The sequence below is a fragment of the Electrophorus electricus genome, chromosome 13 (genome assembly GCF_013358815.1).
Source record: "Electrophorus electricus isolate fEleEle1 chromosome 13, fEleEle1.pri, whole genome shotgun sequence".
Lineage (NCBI taxonomy): Eukaryota > Metazoa > Chordata > Actinopteri > Gymnotiformes > Gymnotidae > Electrophorus > Electrophorus electricus.
Window position 1 is genome coordinate 1,046,065 of NC_049547.1, and position 22,697 is coordinate 1,068,761.

At 45.4% G+C, this 22,697-nt stretch overlaps 1 protein-coding gene across 1 annotated transcript in view; it reads right to left on the reverse strand.

The window, feature by feature from the left end:
- crybg1a (crystallin beta-gamma domain containing 1a) overlaps nt 1-22,697 on the reverse strand; it is a 46,170-nt gene that overhangs the window by 6,251 nt on the left and 17,222 nt on the right. The window contains exons 3-15 of the mRNA XM_027028771.2: nt 16,105-17,330; nt 8,154-14,409; nt 7,562-7,600; nt 7,258-7,376; nt 6,436-6,610; nt 5,399-5,538; nt 4,784-4,910; nt 4,545-4,580; nt 3,437-3,636; nt 3,185-3,311; nt 2,860-3,005; nt 644-770; nt 420-449 (exon numbers count right to left, since the gene is read on the reverse strand). Of these exons, the coding sequence (XP_026884572.2) occupies nt 420-449; nt 644-770; nt 2,860-3,005; nt 3,185-3,311; nt 3,437-3,636; nt 4,545-4,580; nt 4,784-4,910; nt 5,399-5,538; nt 6,436-6,610; nt 7,258-7,376; nt 7,562-7,600; nt 8,154-14,409; nt 16,105-17,330 (8,748 nt within the window). The remainder of the gene's footprint in view (nt 1-419; nt 450-643; nt 771-2,859; nt 3,006-3,184; nt 3,312-3,436; nt 3,637-4,544; nt 4,581-4,783; nt 4,911-5,398; nt 5,539-6,435; nt 6,611-7,257; nt 7,377-7,561; nt 7,601-8,153; nt 14,410-16,104; nt 17,331-22,697) is intronic.

A 22,697-nucleotide genomic window follows, 5' to 3' on the forward strand; every position in this document is an offset into this window, starting at 1 on the left:
GTTGGACCGCCTTTAGCTTTGATTACAGCACGCATTCGCTGTGGCATCGTTTCCACAAACTTCTGCAATGTCACAACTTTTATTTCTGTCCAGAGTTGCATTAATTTTTCCCCAAGATCTTGTATTGATGATGGGAGATTTGGACCACTGTGTAAAGTCTTCTCCATCACATCCCAAAGAATCTCAATGGGGTTCAGGTCTGGACTCATAACGATGTGATGTGGTGTGGTGTGATGATGTGGTTAGTGTGGTGTGGTGTGGTGTGGTGATGTGGTTGGTGTGGTGTGATGTAGTAACAATTCTGGCTCCCATATGGGAGACTAACACTTTCCTACATCTGTAACATCAGTGAAATTGTAAGTTGCTCTGGATAAGAGTATCTGACACCGTAAATAAGACCTGTATCAGCGCAAGCTCACCTTAAACCTGGGAAGCCCTCCCACATGTTCCTGTGTGGTAAAAAGAGTTCAAATCTTTACTTTCACAAATAAACACCTTTCAAAACTTACACAGTGCACTAGAACCTTCCTTTCTTCATGTATTTCTGTTGCACATTTGCACCTTACAACCCTAAAATCTTTTGTTTTATACAAAAAAAAAAGAAAAAAAAAGAAAAAGGCAAGTTCTTAAAGAAGAAGATTACCAAGAATACTGGCTGGATGGAGGAGATCTTGTAGTTGTGAGCACCCCAGTCCTCTGGGCTTCCATAGAGCCCTTTTTCCAGGACATACAGCTCCCCGGAAAATGATGCGTTTTCAAAGGCCACCCATCTGTTCATGATCAGAGAGATAAACACACGCAGATCTAATCTGAGACACCATATAAATGTAAAACGCTCTGATCACGCCCCGTTTACCACAAACTAATGTGCCAGATTCTCCCTGGAATCCGTATGACAGACGCACGCATATCTGCTCATTCAAACACACAGAAAGAGAGTCCGAAAGTTGAATGAGAAAAACCCTTTAATAAAGTTACCTAATTATTAAAAACCCTGTTCATAACATCCTCTTGAGACGTTGGTAATATGGGTGTTGACGCATTTCAAAGTAAATCACAGTAAACCTGTAATTAAGTCATAAAACACTTTTGGCCAGTTATAAAGTAATTAAACATGGAAGCTAAACGCCTGCTGAGTCAGCGAATGGCTGAACTCCCGGCTCAGCCTCCACAAAGTGAGCGACTAGCAAACATTCCTTGCTCTTTCGCAAACATTTACCTGCCATCACTAGGCTAGCATTACAATAGCCAAACTTTCCCTCTCATTCCCCTCGGCCAATCATCTTTCAGCATTTCCCTGAGCAAAGAACTGATTTGCTCTTTGACCTCAGCTCTGGCGGAAAGGGACTTTGTTGTTTGTCGTCTAATGTACACTGAGAGCGGCCATAATGCCTCTTTCTAAAAAAGAACTGTTTTAATGCCCACAAGTCCAGGAGGTGACTAATGATTTAGGTTAGTGTGAGCGCTCCTGACAGCTGGGCATTTCCAGTATTAAAGACCACAATAAAGACACTTTACACAGTGGAAATCTCACTAGTACATTTAGAGGTGTGTGTGTGTGTCACACCATGCAATATGCTGTGCAACGTAAGATTGTTTGCATGTGCATGACTGAAGTAGGGTGTGTGCGTGTGTGTGAGATTCAAATATCAAATATTACGGGCCATCTGTCTGTTCTTGTTTGCCCACATGCATACCTCAGAAAGAAGGGTGATGCTGAATAGTCACATGTGTGTGTGTGTGTGGGTGTCATACATGCTGCTGTCTCTAAACATTAACCTGAATGAAAGGAAATGCATATCATGTGTTGCGTGATATCTGGGCCATCACACATGCTGTGGGATATCGACCCCCACACGGCCTGTGCTGTAGGTATAAACTGCCCCTCCGCAACAGGTCAGCGGCCACAGCTGTTCCCATGGCAACACTAGAAACAGAACCACACCAGGCAGCTATAAAGAATGACAATACGGTACGTACAACATGGGGGGGGCTCGTGTACTGGAAAACTACACAAGGGGAAAACGGTTCTTTCTGCAGCTATTTCCTGATCGTTTGGCAGGTCCATCCTGTTGTGCTCACTGCTGGCAGGACAGAACCGTAACAGCGGAGGTGTTCACAGCAGGCAGCTATAAACCAGCAGCACTCAGAAATCTGAATCAAAGGAATAATGCAAGACTTTCCCCATTATTCCTCAGTTTTCCTCTCCTTGTCCTCTGGAATGATAGAAACACACCAACACTGGAAATGTTTAAATATTCCCCAACAGACAAATTCTCACATTTCTGTCCCATTCACTGGCAGTGGTAACCAAAGTTTAAAGGGCCGCTGATGACGAGTGCGTTTCTGTGTCGACGGGTCAGCCCGAGCTGGACATCTAGATAGCCAGGGCTGGCTCACAGACCTCTGAGATGACCCTGCACGGCTACTGAGACTGCAGAGTGTCACGCGTTCATTCCCTGCGACGTATTATCACTTTTCTATCACGAGTACTGAGCATGTCCCTCTGAGTGTGTTCCTGATATATCTCTGGCTATTACCCTCGCCTGTTTCAGTTTACAGTTGTTGCTTGTTTTACTATAAAATAAACCCGGTTATCTGCAAGCATCTGGCCTGGTCTCAGATGTCACAGAGCTACGCAAACACGCACAGCAGGAAAGTACCAGCAGCCGCAGAGGACAGGACAAGCCAAACAAAAACACACGATTCCAAACAGACGTCGAACACTGCACAGGTTGACAAGTGAGGATGAGCGAGAGAAAGATTACATCTGAGGGAAAAGGGATGGATGAGAGATGGAGAGACAGCTGCTTTACGTAGACGGACAGACAGACAGAGCACAGCGAGACGAACACTCACACTCCAGACAGGACTTCTACCGACTGGGTCTTGGTCCCGTAGTTGACGTCCTGAAAGGCCAGTACCGGCCCCAGGAGATCCACACTCAGACTCCTCTCTGCGAACTCCGGTTCGCTGAAGAGTTTTATGTTTGGAGACGTAAACTCCTGCAGAGATCACGGACAGCATGCAGGTGAAAATCTCTCCAATTCTTTTGATTTGTGTCCAGCGTATATTTAGCATCTGTTCTCTACGCACCTGGCTAGGATACCTTTTTCTGTTGAAACTACGCTTAGGACTGTGCTAATGTAACGATCGCACTGAGGCATGTGGGGGAGGAGCTTACCGAGTTTACAGGGCAAATGGAACGCAGGAAGTCCCCAGATCCTGACCAATCGGAGCAGTCGACATACTCGCCCTCCTCCAGCACATATTGGCGGCCCTCGAAGTATGGCTCAGAGTAGCCCACCCAGCTGTGTGACACACACACAGACAAATGGAGCAGAGCTAGACGGACTTCCGTATCTACCCTATCCATCATTAAGGTAAATGGCGTTAACACATCACTCCTTAAGGTGGTTCTGAAACATGCCCTCACAGGCCACTCAATATCCTCAGAGACCCCACAGAGGGCAGTTTTGTGGCGTGGGCAGTTGAGGTGGGGGCTGTGCTCTCGGTCCGGGTCTCGTTCACATTCTCCTTGGGCTCCTCAAGTCCCTCGAGCTCTTTGATCTCACACACATCTCCATCAAGCTCCACACACATGCCCTGAAACAGAGGCTGCTCATACAACAGTGCCTGTTAGGGGAGAGAGAGAGAGACAGGGAGGGAGAGAGAGAGAGAGAGACAGGGAGGGAGAGAGAGAGAGAGAGAGAGAGAGTGTGTGTGAGAAGGGGGGAAGGGGGGGGGTGAGAGAGAGACAGAGAGAGAGAGAGAGAGAGTTCATTCAAAAGCCTCAAAGCTCTGCACTCAGACATCACCCACACTGGACATGAACACACATGCCCCATGCGAAACACGTGCTGCTTATAAACCTTTCCGTTTGGGAATTCTCAGACAGTGGCACTGCTTCAATGTGGTCTGTGCGTGCCCAGAATGTTCTGAATGTTGAGAATTCCTCTCTCCGAGCCACTCCCTGCGCCGCTGCCCTGTATAGAGTTAGGAACCTCAGAGCACGACCGGAATACCGGTCCTCAGCCCGGCTAGTCCAGCTGAGTTGGAGTTTGTCAAGCACCTGTGATTCGACCCCTGGAGGTCACCACCTCAGGTGTCGGTCAGATTCCCACAACATAAACGATAGCTGATGCTTTCAAATGCTGTAAATGGAAAATTCTAAACCTACAAAAATCGAGTTAGGTTTTCTTTTGACAGGTTTGGCTAAACACGGTTTCTTTCTGCTTTCAAAATATCCAAACAGACTTTTTCAGCCTTGAACGGTTCTAATGATAAAAGGGTGATGGAGCTGCCACTAGGAACGAACAAAGACCCAACAGCACCAAACAACTCAAAAAACAAAAGAAAGCGCTGTCTGAGCATGCTCAGTTACTGCCCACTTCAGACATGTGAGAACAGGCACATTTCGACCTGAAAGAATACAGCCAGTTGAGGACTTGTAAATAACACAAGACACTGAAGACCCTGCTGAATGCCCAGGGTCTCAGCAGGGCACAAGCCCAACATTGCAGGAATGAGAAGAGTGAAATTACCTTGACCTCGTAAGGATTCTCCACCTTTATCCCACCCTGAAATACACAGAAGCGAAAGCCATTTCACTTCGGTGTGAAGATGTGTTCAGTTCACATGTGGTGCTACAGAGTTAGCGTTAACACACACACACACACACACACACACACACACACACACACACACACACACACACACACACACACACACACACACACACACACACACACACAATGTGGGTTCAGTGGAGGAATCCCTTTACCATTTTGAGTGGCCGCAGTGATCCAACAAAGGGGGCAGGGAAGCCCCAGGACTCCGGGCAGGGGTACTCTCCTACCTCCAACACCACCAGCAGACCATGGAAGCCTGGATCGCTGAACACCTGCCAACTATACACACGCACAGCAGATTCCCTGTTATATACGTTCCATACGGCTCAGGTAACCTGCCTAAGTCACATCTTACTGCATGATCCAGCCTTTGAAGACAAAGACAATGATTCATCTACATAACGAAGACTTCTTCTAACTTCCACCCAGAACAAAGAGAAGAGAGTATAGGGGTAGTGTTTATGTAAACAAACTCAGAGTTTTATGAAGCTGGAATATTGAACTGCAAACAGGAAGTTAGCGCTGCAGGCTAAAGTGTGCTGTAATCGTTCATTATTAACAAGCTCAGTGTTTCATAAAGGCTTAGGTACTGAGGACAAATATGTCTCCAGACAACGAACATACTGCTCCAGACACGCACTAGCAGGTCGACATTCCAGTGACTGAGGGGACTAAACACACCCACACCCACAGACTCCTACTCTGCCAAGTGAGCACCAAGTGAGTCTTCGTTGTGTGATTTCAGAAAAAAGAGAGGGCTCACTCACACTCCGGAATGGACTTTGATGGAGCCGGTACTCTGGGGAATTCCATACGCACACACCTCAATGGTGTCATCACAGAACGAGGACACGCGTCCCATTCCCTGAGACTCCGCAAAGAGGTCTATCTTAGGGATGCTGTAGTCCTGAGGAAGGTGGCGTGGGAGAGGACCTCATTAATATGCAAAAAGTTAACAGTGCATGTTAATGCCTATATTTTGCATTTATTAACATACACACACATACACACGGTAATCTTCATTTAGAACTTTGACACATGATAACAAGTAAGTGTTGTGACTAAAGTCAAAGCCTGTTTAGTAAATTCGTCCATCGGTTCATTATTTGTTTTTTAGTTCATCATCAGTAGCACTTTCTGTGCTCCAAGTGCACGTGCAAGGGAACTTGTGCACAAGTGTAAAATGTGTTGTAAGGCAGTCCTGTTCAGCCAATCAGCCGCCTGACTGGCTTTCACATGGGCACGAAACTCTCCTTTCTCAAGAACCTGAACATTCCATCTGAGGCTGTGTGTGAAGCCATCGCAATGTCACAGGGTGCATGTGCAAGCTAGCAACCGTGGCAACGGCACCTTCAGCACCCCAAACACAGCCAAAGAGTGTGTGCCAAAAGACATAAATATAAAATGCCTCTAACCGCATTCCTGCTTTTCGCAAAAAAAGGCGGTTTTGAATTCCCTCTCTCACACAGCTCCGCCTAGTTTGTGCTTAGCCCCTCTGCCTTAACCCTTAACTCCCTTTTTAATCACTAGATCGTCACCATTATATACAGGAGGGGCAAAATTGTTCAAATCCTTTGTGCAACAGAACAACGAATGGAATTATCGGCTGCAATCCCGAGGCCAGATTACCCTGCAGTTTTTACCAATCCAGCGTACCCGACCCAACTCATGATAACGGGCCTGATAACGACTGACACACTGGATTAGATGTTGGCACCACTGGGAGGGGGCTGAGGGTTTAGGACTGTCGTTGAAGTTCCAGCTTTAGCAAACTAAGCCTTCTGCTTGACCAAGACGGTCTTACCCTCACAGCCAGTCGAATGGACCCGATCACCATGGGTGCGGTGGGCAATGGCAACCCGTTTGGTCCCACTTCCTGACCAGGTTCCATCTCTGCCCACTCATTTGCCACTTCTATTGGCCCTTCTTCCAGAGCAATGCACCGGCCCAGGAATCCTGGCTTCTCATAAAGCACCCAGCTAGAAAGAAAGCACAAGAGTCAGCCGTTAGTGTAGTGGCTAACAACACAGCCTCTCCCAGGGACAATGGAGGTTCAGGCCCCAGTCTTGGTAGGTGCACCATGCTGTACCAATAAGACACCTTGGGCACAACTCCTATTTCTCCAAGATGATTAAAATTGTAAGTTGCTCTGGATAAGAGAGTGTCTGGTAAACGTGTAAATGTCCCGTGTGAGACAGAAGAAAGATGTTCACATTTCTTTGCCCTTTCACATTAGCTATAGATCAGAGCTGATCATTTCCATTCCCAGAGGACACCAGCCCTGCTTTACAACAGCTGGTGATAACCTTCAGTAGAGTTAAAACATAAATAAATGTGTAAATGCCAAAATGCATGGAGAAAGTAAAAATAATAACAGAGTGAAAAACTGAATAAAAACTGGTTTTACTCAAGTAAACAAAGACAGAGTCTATATGCAAGATGCTAAAACAAGAGGCCCATAAATCTGACACCCTTTGCTCTTATATATGTAACGTATTTTCTGTGGAAGTTGTAGTTCCTTAAATCTTGTATCAAATTAAAAAACAATCCATCTTATCTGTATGGATCGCTGTATGACTCATCGTCTTCATTCGATAAACCATCTATGAGAAATGTGAACTCTCACCATCCTCTGATGACCTTGAGGGAAATTACAGGGGCGAGCTGTAAGGAGGAGGCGTCTTCTACGTCCCTGAACACCTCGTACGCTTGTCCTCCAAACTCGGCTTGCTGGAAGATGACAAGCTGTGAAAAGAGATAAAAGACTTCTCACTCCTGTTACACACAGTCATACACGGTGCCATAATGCACTAGCCTGTTTTTCATTATTATTAACCCCCCCAAACCCTAAAACAAACAAACAAACAAATAAATATACACAGAATTACAACATTATATATACCACTAACAAAGTATAAATTCATCAGTACCTTTCCAGGGCGTTTGTGAAAACCTCTTATTGCTGTTATCTGCAAAGAAACAATCGCGCTTTAAGATCTGTGCAAAAATCAGAACAAACCAAAAAGTCTAAAATATTTACAGTTACAACTATGAAGTGAGAAAGAACACTGGTACTTCTTCTGAAGTGTAACCGCCGCTTTTAAAAGCACGACAACCACACAATCATCACCTCTGTAATGTTTTCTTCACACATGGCATCTTATAAAATGTTTAGTGAGGTTTATTCCAAAACCATATACTGTTACTGCAGCTGATTTTCCAAACAGGAAAGCACACCTTAAAAGGTCAAGAAAAGCTCTTACAGACTTGAGAATCGACATTCCTCATGCCCAGGGTTATAAGGTTTAGGATTTTAAGAACACAAAGGCAATCAGACGAAGAGGAAAGCAGTAACAATTAAAGCAGATGTCAAATAAAATACTTAAAAATAGTCCTGTTCTTTTTAATCTTGTAGAGAACATACATGAATAACTTGTATATAAACATAATTTGTACTTATACCTATTAAAAAATAGAGGAAGTGCCGACAGCTTATTGTAAAACTTTTGAGCTCCCACCCACCTGTGTCTGTGTAGGTGAGGTTAGTTGGGTTTGAGGTGTCGCAGGTTTTGTCTCAGAATCTAGTCCCGGGAGCCCCGGTATCTTATGAATGTTCTTTGGCCCTGTATTCACTTCTGAAAGCCCAGACGTCATGTCCACTTCCACTACAGGTATTAGGGAAGGTGTTTCCAGGCTCTGTGAGCTAACTGGACTGCCTTCCTTGTCTTTCTTTAAGTACTTCTCCAGGATATCAGGAAGTTTGATTTCAGAAAAGTTGGCAATGGGAGGAGAAATGGAGGGGCTCTTTTCTGAAGCACCAGGTCCATCCTTAAGTGGTCCCTGATCCATCGAGTTCTCTTCTGCCCCTCCTGACAGCATGACAGGTTCACAAGGCATCACTGCACCCTTTTCCTCTGACTTTGGAGCTTGCTGGGAAGGTGTAGTGGTTGATACGGTTTCATTTTTAACTGCCTCAGGCTCAGGTTGGGCTTTAGATTTGGTCTTAGTGGTGCTCATGAGGTTCGACAGGATGGCCATTCTCCCTAACCGGGAAGAAAACTTTACGGAACCTTCTTCCGTGTTGCCATCTTCCCCATCTGGCTTGTCCTCGGCACTCTTTTTACCTTCATCTTTTTCCTTTCTTTGAGTAGAAAGGGCTTTGAAGAGGATACTATCTTCAGTCCCAATGCGTTTGGGGGTCTGTTTACTCCTCGCCTCCTCATTTTTCCTTTTGATCAACATGGCCGGAGATGGATCTTTTGGGCCCTTGTTCTTCCGTATTCCAAATTTGAACTCCTCTGGATCAAAGGTCTTCTCAAAGTGATCTTCTTTAATGGCTGGCAGGGTGAAAGGGGGTGTCAGCATTCTGTTTTGGCCATGTTTTTTGGGAGGGAGAGAGAAAGGGGAGCAGAGTTCTCTAATGTTGCGTATGAAGTCCTCCGAATCATCAGACGTGTCCAGGAGGCCATCATCACTTGCTGAGCAGTCCAGATTCCTCTCAATCTTACTTTGCTTCTTCTCAAATCCTTGATCGACGTCTAGCCAACTAGATGGAGACTCCTTAATCTTTGAGAGTTTTTTGGATGACAGTGGCAGGTCCTGGGATGTAATATGCTGAAATGTACTAGTCAGTGGTGGTGTTTTTTCAAATACTAACCCAGTGTTCTTATCCTGAGATTTTGGCAGGCTGGCTTTGTGCTTCTGGTTGATTTTCATGCTGTCGGTGGTACTTTTTTGCAGAACTTCACCCTGCTTCTCTACATGGACAGTGACCTGGTCTGTGTCTTTGGCTTGGTCAGTGACTTTATGCAGTACAGGTTTCTGGTCAGAAGCAAGGATTCCACTTTGAAGACTTTGCTCTTTGGTTATGAACTTAATCATCTCGCTATCTGGCTTCTTCATGCTGAAGTCATCCTTCTTTTGTTCTGGGACATGTGATTTCATTTCATCACAAACTGTGTCTGCTACTTTTGCATCTGATGGCTTCTCTAATACCTTTGGTTCATCTTTGCTATGTGGTCTCTCAGTGCTTTTCATTTCAATGTCTGTCATTTTTTTGAGGTCTACTGGCATGATTGACATTTCATCTATTTTTGCAGGAGTGCTTTCATCCTTATGTTTAACATCTCTTCCTGAAAGACTTCCTTCACTGTACATATTTAGTTTTGCTTTGGGCTTACCAGCTAAGCATTGACTAGTGCCATCAGTCGAGATGTCTATATCTGATTTAATCATTTGAGAGTCGTTTGCTTCTGGTGCTGGTTTGGATTCACCATAGCCAGATAATTCTACACCAGTCGCTTCAGAGAGAGCTTGTATTGAGTTACCAACCATGCTCTCATCCGGTGTGGAAGCTATGGTCAAAACAGTCACACTCTGTTCCTGTCCAACTGTGTTCTCTTTCTGTTCGCGCACCTGTTGTGAAGTACTTAAGCCTACACTATTGTCTATGCTCTTAACACTCGCGTCCTGCACATCTTCAGCATTGCCCATTTCCTGTTTAGGTGCTTTAGTTTTTAGGTTTGTAGTAGGTTTACTGGTCTTACTCATGCATTGCTGCTCTTCTGCCTTGTCCATTCTTGGTTCAGACATCTGAGTTGGAGTCTTCATATCTGCCATATGAACTATGGTCTTTATACCAGTGCTTGTCATTTCAGCAAATTGGTTCACTTTCTGTTCACACACATTAGGTGAAGCCTTTACATTGGCAGTAGCATCTGTCTTCTTATTCTCCACAGTTTGCTTCTCTTTACGTTCACTTATTTCAGGCTCAAATGTTTGGGGTAGAGTCTTGAAGTCACCAGTAGGTTCAGAGACCTTCACAGGCACACACTGCTTTCCTTCAACTTTATCCACCTTCTGTTTGGATATCTCAGGTGAGGGCTTTACATCAGCAGTATCAACTGTGGTCTTATTCTCCACAGTCTGCTTCTCTTTACATTCACTTATTTCAAGCTCACATGTCTGTGATGGAGTCTTCAAGCTGTCTGTGGTGCTTTTTTGGATAACTTCACTCCGCTTCTCTACATGGACAGTGACCTGGTCTGTGTCTTTGGCTTGGTCAGTGACTTTATGCAGTACAGGTTTCTGGTCAGAAGCAAGGATTCCACTTTGAAGACTTTGCTCTTTGGTTATGAACTTAATCATCTCGCTATCTGGCTTCTTCATACTGAAGTCATCCTTCTTTTGTTCTGGGACACGTGACTTCACTGCATCACAAACTGTGTCTGGTACTTTTGTATCTGATGGTTTCTCTAATACTATTGGCTCATCTTTGCTATATCCATCAAAAGTATCAACTTTTGTCTCCACATGAATTACTTCCTCTGCCTGAACCAATCTGGTCTCTGATGGGGTTTCTGTAGTTACTGCAATACCATTAACCATATTTATTTTTAGTTTTTCCCTCTCAGATACCTGTGAGGTCTTTGACATGTTCTCTGGTATGAGTGACAAAGTTGCTTGCTGTGGTCTGTCAGTCTTCTCAGTGCTTTTCTTTTCCATGTCTGGTGGCATGATTGACATTTCATCTATTTTTGCGGGAGTGCTTTCATCCTTATGTTTAACATCTCTTCCTGAAAGACTTCCTTCACTGTACATATCTAGTTTTGCTTTGGGCTTACCAGCTAAGCATTGACTAGTGCCATCAGTCGAGATGTCTATATCTGATTTAATCATTTGAGAGTCGTTTGCTTCTGGTGCTGGTTTGGATTCACCATAGCCAGATAATTCTACACCAGTCGCTTCAGATTGAGCTTGTATTGAGTTACCAACCATGCTCTCATCCGGTGTGGAAGCTATGGTCAAAACAGTCACACTCTGTTCCTGTCCAACTGTGTTCTCTTTCTGTTCACGCACCTCAGGTGAAGCTTTTACCTCAGCAGCACCATCTGTGGTCTTATCCTCCACATTCTGCTCTTCATGTTCACTTATTTCAGGCTCACATGTCTGTCGTGGAGTCTTCAAGTCAGTAGTGTGTTCAGTGGTTTTCACAGACACACTCTGCTTTTCATTAACTTTATCCACCTTCTGTTCGGACACCTTGGGTGCAGTCTTCAAATCTACCGTGTGTTCTATGCTCTTAGTGCCTCCACTCACACCATCTTCACTTATTTCCTCTTCAGATGTTTTAAGAGGAGTCTTGAGATCTGCAGAATGAGCTACTGTTTTCTTTTTCAGGTTTTGTATTTCATTGCCTCCTTCCACCTTCTGTTTGAATACCTCAGGTGAAGTCTTTACATCAGCCGTAGCATTTGTGGTCTTATTCTCCACAGTCTGCGTGTCCCTGCATTTATTTATTCCAGTTTTACATGTCTGTGGTGGAGTCTTGAAGTCACCAGTAGGTTCAGAGACCTTCACAGACACAGACTGCTTCTCTTCAACTTTATCCACTTTCTGTTCGGACACCTGAGGTGGAGTCTTCAAATCTACAGTGTGTTCTATGCTCTTAGTACCTCCACTCACACTGTCATCACTTATTGAAGTCTTGAAGTCACCAGTCGGTTCAGAGACCTTCACAGACACAGTCTGCTTCTCTTTGTATTTATTCGCTTTCTGTTCGGACACCTTGGGAGCAGTTTTCACATTTGCAGTATGTGCAGCTCTCCTCTTACCTCCACTCTGACCGGCTTCACTCAGTTTAGATGTTTCACAAGGACTGTTCATGTCTGCGGTGAGGCCTGTGGTCCTATTACTCACACGCTGCATCTTTTCAGGCTTGTCTGTTTTCTCAAAGAGTCTAGCTGGAGTTTTCAGTTCTGCAGTGTGCACCACAGTCTTATAGCTAACATTTTCCATTTCCTTTTCAGATACTTGAGTTGAAGTCTTAACATCAGTAGCATGTCCCGTGGACTTCATAATCACGTCCTGCATGTCTTCGTCTTTGTCCAGTTCCTGTTCAGATGCTCGAGTTGGAGATTTCAGTTCTGCAGTCTGATCTCTGGTCTTATAACTCACAATTTTCACTTTGTACGTTTCTTGTTCTGATGCTTGACTTGAAGTCTTAACATCTGTAGTATGTTCTATGGGCTTGTCAACTTCCGGTTGTGCTGAAGTTTGTGTGTGCGCAGTGCGCTTTACGGATCGAACGCTCACACTCTGTGTCTCTCTGGCCCTGTCTTTATTCTCTTCAGGTTCTTGAGGCACATCTTGCAGGTGTGTCGTACGCTTCGTGGTCTCCACACACACACTCCGCATCTCTCCTGCCAAGTTCATGTTCTGTTCCGACACTTGAGAAGGAGACTGTGAGTCTGCAGAGTGTTCCCCTTTCACTTTTTCCATCTCTTTTTGGGGTCTTGGTTTAGTAGGACTTCTAAGACGTGGCGAGGGAATACTGCTACATGCCTTTGGAAAATCCCCCAGTTCTTTCCCGGGCCTTTTGGCTTTGGGCTCTGTTGAGAGCTTCACCACAGCCTGGTCACACACAGCCGATTTACCAGGGCTCAGAGGACCGTTGCACGATGATGAATCATCCTTCTCCGGTCTGGCATCAGTTTGTAAGGGTTGCCTTAGTGACTCACATTCGCCATAGTCAGCTTCTTCCTCTGAGGGCTGTTTTAAAACAGTGGGCAGGGCAAAACGAGGAAGCTTGCTTCCTGTTGGTGATGTATCAGACTTCTGTTTTCTTGGACTCCTTGATCTGATGATTGAGGTTTCAGATGTCACTTTCTGCTTCATGCTAATTTTATCTGGTTGCTCTGTGTCTGTAGGAGTGGGAGGCATGTTGACAGTTTCAGTTTTTCCAATAGGTTTAGAACTTTTGCTGACTGACTCCGTCAGTTTGAGCTTAAAGTCAGCTGCCTTTTTGCCCAAAGGCAACGTCTGTTCTGAGACTTTCACCAACTTACTCTTGGTTCCTTGATGTCTTTCAGGAGCAGTAAGTGGTTGTGTTTTTGACTTTACACCTTCTTTAAAGACGCTCAAATCTTTAGGTTCTGCTGAACTTGCATCATCAGTAGGTGACGATGCGGACTGCTCAGTTTTGTCCTCAGTGTTCAGAGACAACAATTGTCTTCTTCTCTTTGGCTCATGCTCTTTTGTGGGTGGACTCTTTTGTGCCACTCCTGGAGTGGCCACACTTGGCTCATTCCTAAATGGTGATCTGGTTTCACTTTTACCGGCTGGTGGCGATGGCTGAGGTTTTGTGACGGCGTTACGTGAGCTGTACGTTCCTCCTTCACTTGGAGTCGTCTCACGTGTCTGAAGTGGAGAGCAGACTGCCGTGTCGGGTGACGTGCATGTCTCTGCTGTTTTCTTTGGCTTCGGCAGGACCTCAGGGGCAGTCTTTTTGGGGATTTTTGTCTTCTCAGAGGGTTTAAGGGATGCAGCAGGCTGCTCCCTAGTCGTCTGCGATTTGCTCCATTTGTTCTCTGTGCCAGTTTGTGCTGCTTTTCTTGTGTTTTCTTCCTTCGTGGCCTCGGTGTAAATCATGGCTCGACTCATGGCTGCTTTGGTCTTAGGCGCCACCAGTGGCGCCGAGCTCTTTCCAGCAGTCCCTGTGCTTGGATCACTGCCAGCTCTTTCCTCGCGCCTGGACACCGTGACGGAGCTCTGCCGACTGTTACCGGCTGAGCCCGCTGTCCTGAGCTGACCTCTGTATCCAGACATTTCTGTTGCCTTTTCTGTGTCTGTGATATTATCAGACAGCTCCAAGGGCCCCTCTACATTGTCTTCAAGCTTCCATTTTGCACCAGGCACGTCGCTTCTCTCTCCTAGAAGGTCGGACGACTGCTGGGTGGGCTGCTTGTTTTCCACTCCAACATTCTTGAGGTTTGGCCGACTGTGGGAAAACAAAAACAAAAACTTAAGGAAAGATATGCTTAGAGACAGGTGGCAGTCAGACTTAGTGGAGATGTATGCGAAGCAGCCATCAAGGCTGTGGAAAACCTTCAGTGTATTTCTGAGAATCAAAAGAATATAATGAACAGAATATAATAAACAGAATCCAACAGGCATTTTTAAGAAACCAACTGTGCCATATAAATAACAGAAATATAAATATTCTGAATGTTAAAATGTTTCCTTTCTTCCTCAATGCTTCAATTATGAAGTTTAAGTTTAATAGCTCCTCTTGCTGAGTATAAATCTGATCCAAAATCCAATATTACTGCCTTAAGCAAGAATGCAGTATCTACTCAGCACACAACAGTGTAACTGTGGTAACTAATGACACATCTTGGACCACCTAAGTCACTAAATTATTTGGCAAAGCGGAAACAACATTCAGTATTTTTTTTTGAGCACACAAAGTGTAATAAATAGATCATTACATATTAGCCAGGGGCCCAAACGGGACAAGGATACTTTGAATCTCCTGTGAATAAGCTCTGGGCTAGGTTTAGCATGGGGTAGCATTAGCCTGGGGTGGCCTCACAGTCAAAACCAACTTGTCTTAAATTACTCTCAGAAACAGGTCTGCTCCTATAAGCATATGCCCATTCATGGCAACGCCGAGAACTAGCATGTTTGATGACCCTAAAAAATGCTCCGTAGAGGTACGGAACTGTCACAAAAATGGGTAAAGCTTAAAAAGAGCGACTTTCTTGCTTTGAGAGGTCAAGAAAACAGATCACAGTATCAACATCAATGGTGGTAATAGAACGCTCTGGGGTCAAGGAATGTGAGACAATAAACTGGCTGCATCACTCAAGGTCCGTATCGCCACAGCGACAAGGAAATGGCTTAACATGATTTGAAAACAAAACAAACAAAAACATACAACACCAACTTGGTTAAAAGTGACCATGACTGTCAGTATCAACATCACAAACTGTTAAAAGACGTAGACAAAGACTCATCCGTCACTGTGTACAGAGTCAGTAGGAAGTGTGGTCATGTGCAATCACAGCGTATCGGGCCCGAGGAGATCAGATAAACGGGCAGAACAGACTAAATCAAATACTGCTGCCACTCAGCATAACCGTAACGCGATTTAGGTTTAGAGTGGTACAGATTAAGTTATATGTTAAAATTCAAATTTCTTCAAGCTATTGAAACAGGCACAGTCCATTAGTCCATACTGCTGACTTCTTCAGGAAGCAGCTATAGTATGACTAGTACCACAGGTCTGGACAGGTCAAAAAGATTGTTTGAACAAGAGACTCGATGCATGAGGCCCAAAGTGTAATTGTTTTTCATTCATTTCTGACTTTCTAAACTTATTAGGCATCAATATAAATTAAGTAATTGCCAAACAATTCAAATCCAGTTCGCACTAATGAGAACACCATGTTACACGATTGGCTCTGAATTGTCTTTTAAGTCTGCGTATTCCACACAGCCGTGTGAGCTATGAAAAGATGCGGGGTTCTTTGTTTTCGCCTTATACATAAATTCATGGGAAACTGGAGATCATATTGCACACTGTGGATTCTACAGGAACAGGGGAAGAAAAGAATTCCCACAAACACACACACACAAACACACACACACACAAAGAAGAGAAGAGAAATACACACATCACAGATGGACTCACATTTTCACTTCGGATTTCTGCTGTACCCGGACTGCTACATCCAAGTTTGTTCCCGGTCCGGTTTCTGCTTCCTTGTAAGAACCCGGTGAGTCGACCCACACCTTCTTGGCGAAGACCTTCTCGCGCTTGGACAGCTTCACGCTCTTGCGCTTCTCAGCTTTGACCTCCACCGAAACGAGATCCTTTTGCTCAGCGTCCTCGCAGCTCACAGGCTCTGGAGCGCCAGTGCTGGGAACGGGAAGTTTCACCTCCGAGGCTGTAGCTAGCCGAGACACGGGGGCAGCGGTGCTTTCGTGTCCTGGTTGGGGAAAGCACGGGCTCTGGCTTCCTGGCACTGGCGTCCCCTGAGCAGGAGGGGTGTCCACAGGGCTCTCGCTGTCTTCCTCCAGGTGTGTCTCCACCCACACGGCTCTGTGCAGCTGCACAGGTGAGGGCAAGGTTGGTGAGAACACCTCCTCGGGGTCAGGGGGCGAGGCTTTGGTGGGGCTGACAAACTCCCGAGAGCCATCGCTCCACTTGCGTGATCGCCGGCGACTTGAATTCCTCCTCCCCATGACGTTGCCGTCGCCCTGCTCCGAGGAGCTCTCTGAATTTGACTCGTTTCCGGACTGAGAGAGTGTCACCCCTGTCAGGGCAGCGCAATTCCCTTTGCCCACGAAGACGGGATTTAAAACACTCCTTTTAATTTCCGTCCCCCCTTTGGGGGATGGGGAATTGGGTTCAGACTTGCTCTTCAAGGGAAGCTCGGCACATTTCAGTGTCGTCTGTGTGATCAGGCCCTCGCCGTCTGCCTCTGTCACGCTGGTCTCTTCCAGGAACACCCGGAGTTTCCTGCTGGCCTCGGCCAACAGATGCTGGCTGTCTGGGGTCTCTCCACACTCCCGCCGGGTCACCAGGTCCTCTCCGTTCTCCAGTCGGCTCACCCGCCGTACCACCACCAGCTCCTTGACGCTCCCTCGCCCGCTGCTGCCGCTGTCAGCAAACGGCAGGTCTCCTCCGTCCTCAACGAGAGAGGCAGCACTGTGACCCCTCTGGAGTTCAACCTCTGGATCAAACACCTCGTCTCTGTCCAACCTACCAGGTAACGCCGTCCGGCTCGCAGGTGTCAGGTGCTGGCAGGGTTTGTTCTCCTGGGGCACATTTTCATTCGTTTCTTCAGAATCGGTTGTACTCTTTCGTTTTCTTATGAAGAATGTTGCAACACGGTTCAGCACGCTCTCCGAATTCTGCGGCACAAAAGAAAGAGAAACAACGCCGGTTTTTTAAATGTTCCCTGGTATCAAACTGCTGCCATACCACCGAGTCATGGAAGTTTGTACAACTTTAACTTTAAGCTGACATTTCAGCGAAGACATCTTAAACTTTCAGCCAAAGACACAATCAAATGCTCTGCAAAAACTAAGTTAGTTCAGTAAAAGCTTCACTTTCAAGGGAAAACATTCTTCTGTTTTGAGTTTCCCTAATGTGACTGCGAAAGAATCTTAAATCTTAAAAAGATTTTTCTTTATTTGTAGCTGGTACAAGAGAACAGAGAAAAGTTACACAGCTACTGCAGAGAAAATGTGAGGGGTGGATACGTATAACCACTTTAGTAAGAAAAAGAATAGAATTGAAAATATACAAATGAGGTTAAAATACGTATACGTGTTATATTAGATATGAAAGAAGGCATGACACAAATAGTGGAAATGAACGTGAAGTTTTCCAAGTTAATGTAAACAAACTCTTACGATGAAAACGCAGTTCCTCACACAAATAAGGGTTGGCAACCTGCCAGTTATACACCCGTTAACCGAACTTTAGTAACACGAGCGTAAATAACCTCACATGCACCATAAACCTAAAAGCCAAACAGGACGAACACTTGTAGAAAGTTTTCTCATAGCCTAATTCTGTTAGTAACCAGCTCTGTGGCTCAGATCAACTCTTCCGCAGGTATTTAAGGGCTTTGCAAAACTAGACGAACAAACACGGAGACCTTAGAGATCACACCGAAATATTTCCATCTCGTTACTGATTAGAATATAAACATCGTAACTCACAGCCCGTCTGATACATTTTAATCCCACTAAGCGACGTGAAGTTTGCAAAAAGAGGGACGGCGTCTACGCGCGCAGCCGACCGGATCGCCGCTGGACACGTGAATAATTGACCGTGTGTCTCTACCGCGCGTGTCGCGTATCCGTTCGCCTGCCCGCACCGAGGGGTCGCGCGCTTGGCCCGCCTCTCCCCGCCCCTTCCCGAGCTAGAGACCACCCTACACCCCTGGTGAAGCCCACCAGGTGGGGGATCGGAGTGCAGAGTGAGCCACTAGCGCAACGACACTCACCATTTCTTCAAAGTCCGCAGCGTCCCGCGACTTGGAATGTCACCTGTAGCCCAGCGGAACTTGGTCAAACCCACTGAGCGAGACCATAAAACCATGAGCCGTCCTTAATATTGCGCAACCGAAACCAAACACAAAGACAAGCAAACGAAAAAACACACAACTCGGTTTACAAGGTGACTAAACTGTAGGCCGCGGACAGTCTAAAGGCTGGGTCGGTCTGCTCGAGTCGAAGGTACACGCTGCCCTGCTCGCTCACGGGCAGGTAAGTGCCACACCGCTGTCGTGCTACCGCCTAACCGACGGACAAGGCAAACAGCTCCCCGGTGAATCAGCTGCGCCTGGGAGCGACCACACCCTGCTGCCTGTCGGGTGCGTGACACCGCGCCGGTGCGTTAAACATGATTTAAACGTGATTTCAAATGGATAAACAAAGACATGTCGTGTAGAGCTAGTATCTGGAACATTAACCTCAGTTTATTACACAGGGGACACAAAATTCCTTCGTGGAAAACTAGTTATTGCCATAAACTGACAGTTATAAAACATTATGACTGGTTGCCATATTAATGCAACTTTTCCTATTATTTGCGTGCTGCCAGCACACATTAATCAGACAGATACGTTTCCAACCGATCAGGAGACCGATCTGATTGCAATAGGACTCCTTTGCGTGTGATATACTGCATCCCGCCTCCGGAACAACTAGAAAGGCTAGACAGGTAAAGAACAGCGCACCTTTTTAGGTGAAACACAAGACAAATACTGCAAGTTTGTTTGCTTGTTTGTTTGCTTTTTTGCTATGCACACCTGTAACTGGATAGTTGATGACCTCACTTACCAGACACCCAAGGACTCGATACAGCGACGTGACCTCACTAGATGGGGGGGGTCGGGGGGGTCGACTGTAGCGCCTTAGAGTCAGTCACTACTACCAATGTACACAGAGTAGTAGCTCACTGACTTCTCAGACAGGCTCAAATGTGGGAGGATTCCGTAATACATCAGTGATTACTCACTTTTAATTGCATTTAATCACCACATTAATAAGTCTTTTTTCCCTTTTCTCATTTCCAACCAGTATTCATAGTCAGCATTTTAGTTTCCTTTACATTAAGTCTGTTTAACTTTGTCATTCATACTATCTGACATCGGCACAGCCTGTTTGTTAGAGGAGTGTGTTTGTTAGAGGAGTGTGATTGTAAGTTCTGTTCTCAAATATGTTCAACCGACTGGTTCAGACGTGTATTTGAAGTTAGTGGCTGGCACTGCATCACTGTGTGTTAGGATCAGTACGAGTTTCTGCCAAGCTGAATTTGAGCATGTCTGCAGCCTGTGTGCCGCAGTGTTCACAGGGCTGTTCGGGACGCCTTCCCAGGCTTCGGTGATCACGTTCACCTGTCCAGTGACCCGTGGCTATTAGTCCAGGGCCCTAGATGTGTGGAAAGGCAACAGTGACACTTCCAGGTGTATAACACCTGAGCAAAACCTTCAAGGGTCCTAGACATGTAAAAAGCTCTCAGTTTAGTGGCGTTCGTGATGAATAACTGTCTACTGTGATTTTGGCTCTGCCCCTGGGTCTTCTCCGTAAGAATGCAAAATAAGATCAAATAATCTATAATCATATGGTCTTTTATGATCACTGGATATTCCAGTACCACTAATCCAACTGTGAAAAACACAGTAACTACAGCCAGGGCCAGTGACGTCAAACAGGCGAGGAAGCTGTTACTCATTAAAGATGCCAGTCTGATGCCCTCCACTGGCAGTTTGAGGGAACTGAATTCAATGCAAAGATTTACATTGACTCGGGAAGAAAATAAAAGAAGAAAGGAATTGAAAGTTAAAAGTGGCGCCTAATTTTGTATCACGTGTAAAGTGACAAATACTCTGATAGTATATGTATAAACACTGAAAGGTTGCCTTAGTAACACAAAGATGAACTTGGATTGAGAATTGAAAGTCACCCAGGACTGAAGAGACGCCTCAACAGAATACACGCTTTAAAAAAACTTAAAAAGTGACCACAGAAGCTAAACATCATTAAAATGTCCCTGAACAACCACCAAGCGACACTGTCCGTTAGCACCGTTTATTGACTGGTTGCTAATGAAAACACATCTCATCTGCTGTCATGAGTACACATGTAAGACTGTTGACTCACTTGTTCTTTTCTCTACATATGCATGGAATTGTCTTTTAAGGGAGTTTGCAACCCTCAGGCCCTGATTCAAAGTATTTAACACAATAGTGGGTCTGTTATTCTAGAAGAATAGTCTGGTTTCTCTCTAGAAATCGTGAAGAACTGCTCTGTAGGACGGTACCGAAGCAGCTCCAAAGCTCAAGAGAAGTTGGACTGTTAATTACTGGTTTATCATGCTGTGTTTGTTATTTTCTGTCCTTGTATACTTGGCTTTAACGCTGTCAATGCAGAACACTCTGGAGTTGCCCACAGAGCCTCTATAGTTGTCCAAAACTGTGTCGCTAACGTCCCTTCAGACCTGTCAGTGGTGTGTCCTTCGGGCGTGTGCAGGTTACAAACACACAGCATGTTAGGAACCTTCACTGGTCTGCATGTGCTCTTGGAGGAGTCAGGAAGCTACGGGTTTATGTTCAGACATTCCTGTCACATTAGAAACACCATAAAACACACACACACACACACACACACATACACACACACAGACACACACACACATACACACACACAGACACACACACACATACATACACACACACACACACACACACACACACACACACACACACACACACACACACACACACACAGACGCACACACACAGACACGCACACACTCATTTATCAGGCTGTTCCTCAGCACATGCTATATTTCCACACCAGAGGAGCTGCTGGGATGTTTAGTGTCTCCATGTAAGTCTTTCTGTCTAGATTATTGACCACTCATAAAACCACCCTTAATACTTACATACATTAAATAAAACAACAATATGAACATCTAATTGACTTCTAGGCTTGATTACTGCTGTTCCAGCCCTAAAATGTGAAGTTATAGGAATTTCCCTGTGACAGCATAATTTAGTCAAAGAGGCTAAATTTAACCTGGAAAAATGGCAGTATGGTTTAGTTTTCGGACTGCAGCCAGATTACACAGAGGCGTAATGGGTTTGCTGTGCTGCCTGGAGCAGACTGTGTTCGCTCTGTAATCTGAGTTTGTGTCAATCAGATGCCCACAGAGAAGGCCACAGCCCCAGCCTCGGGCAAAACAAAACCGGTTGGCCCTTTTTTCTGCCGCGTTGCCATGGTCACTGTTGCCACAGTCAGTGTTACCACAGTTACTTCCTTGCAGGGCAGGCTGGGGGGGGTGGTGTTAACTACATCGCCATTGTTGAAGGTTTTGTTTCAGAAAAGAAAAGGTCACATGCCAGCTTTATAGCCTCTGCAGCGCATTATCACGAGCAGGCCTACGGGACAACATCGCCTCCGTGTGGACAGTTTATGCTGTTGCCAACACCAATGGTTCCTCAGAGGATGGGAGCGATGCCACACCTCCACACAGCAACATTTCAGGAGAAAAGTGCATTTGCGTTTAATCGTCCTTGTAAAAGAATTATTTCAGTGCTGTTAAAACAACTCGTGGTGTTTACAGGTATTCTTTAAAATATTCAGACTTTGCCAAGATGAGAGACAGCTTTCCTTTTCAAGATGGAACATAATAACACGCACAAACCACAAGAATTGCAAGGCCTTGTACCTTACAGCAATGTATTATAATCACACACATATCAGGAGGGGATAATAGCTTTGACAAGCTGGTAAAACTGAACTGCTGTACTAGTTGTACGAGTTGAAGCAAAGAAACCTTCGACTCTGTAAAAGCTCTCCTGGATATGTCCTGCCCTGGTCCACAGCCATAGAGCCTAGACCTGCTCCTGCCAAGTTTACTTCACTCCCCAAACCTAAACCCAGCAAGGTGGAGAGCGTCAGGGTCAGGAAACATGGATACGGTATAAGTTTTAGCCTACTTGGTGCTAACCAAAAGTCAAATGCCACACATCATCACTAAAGTCATTCACTATCACTGATCAAAATGTTAAGCGCTACATGACACTGCTAGACTGTTGATGGTGTCTACTGGTAAGGGGATATGCAGCAGTTTCTGTGGCGTTAAGACACATTTTAATAAGCCACATCCGTTGAAGAAGCTACACCACTGAATCGCCCTCTCTCTCCACACGGATCTGTGTTCTTGTCTCTTTCCTTGGACTCAAGTTTGGACCAGCAGTT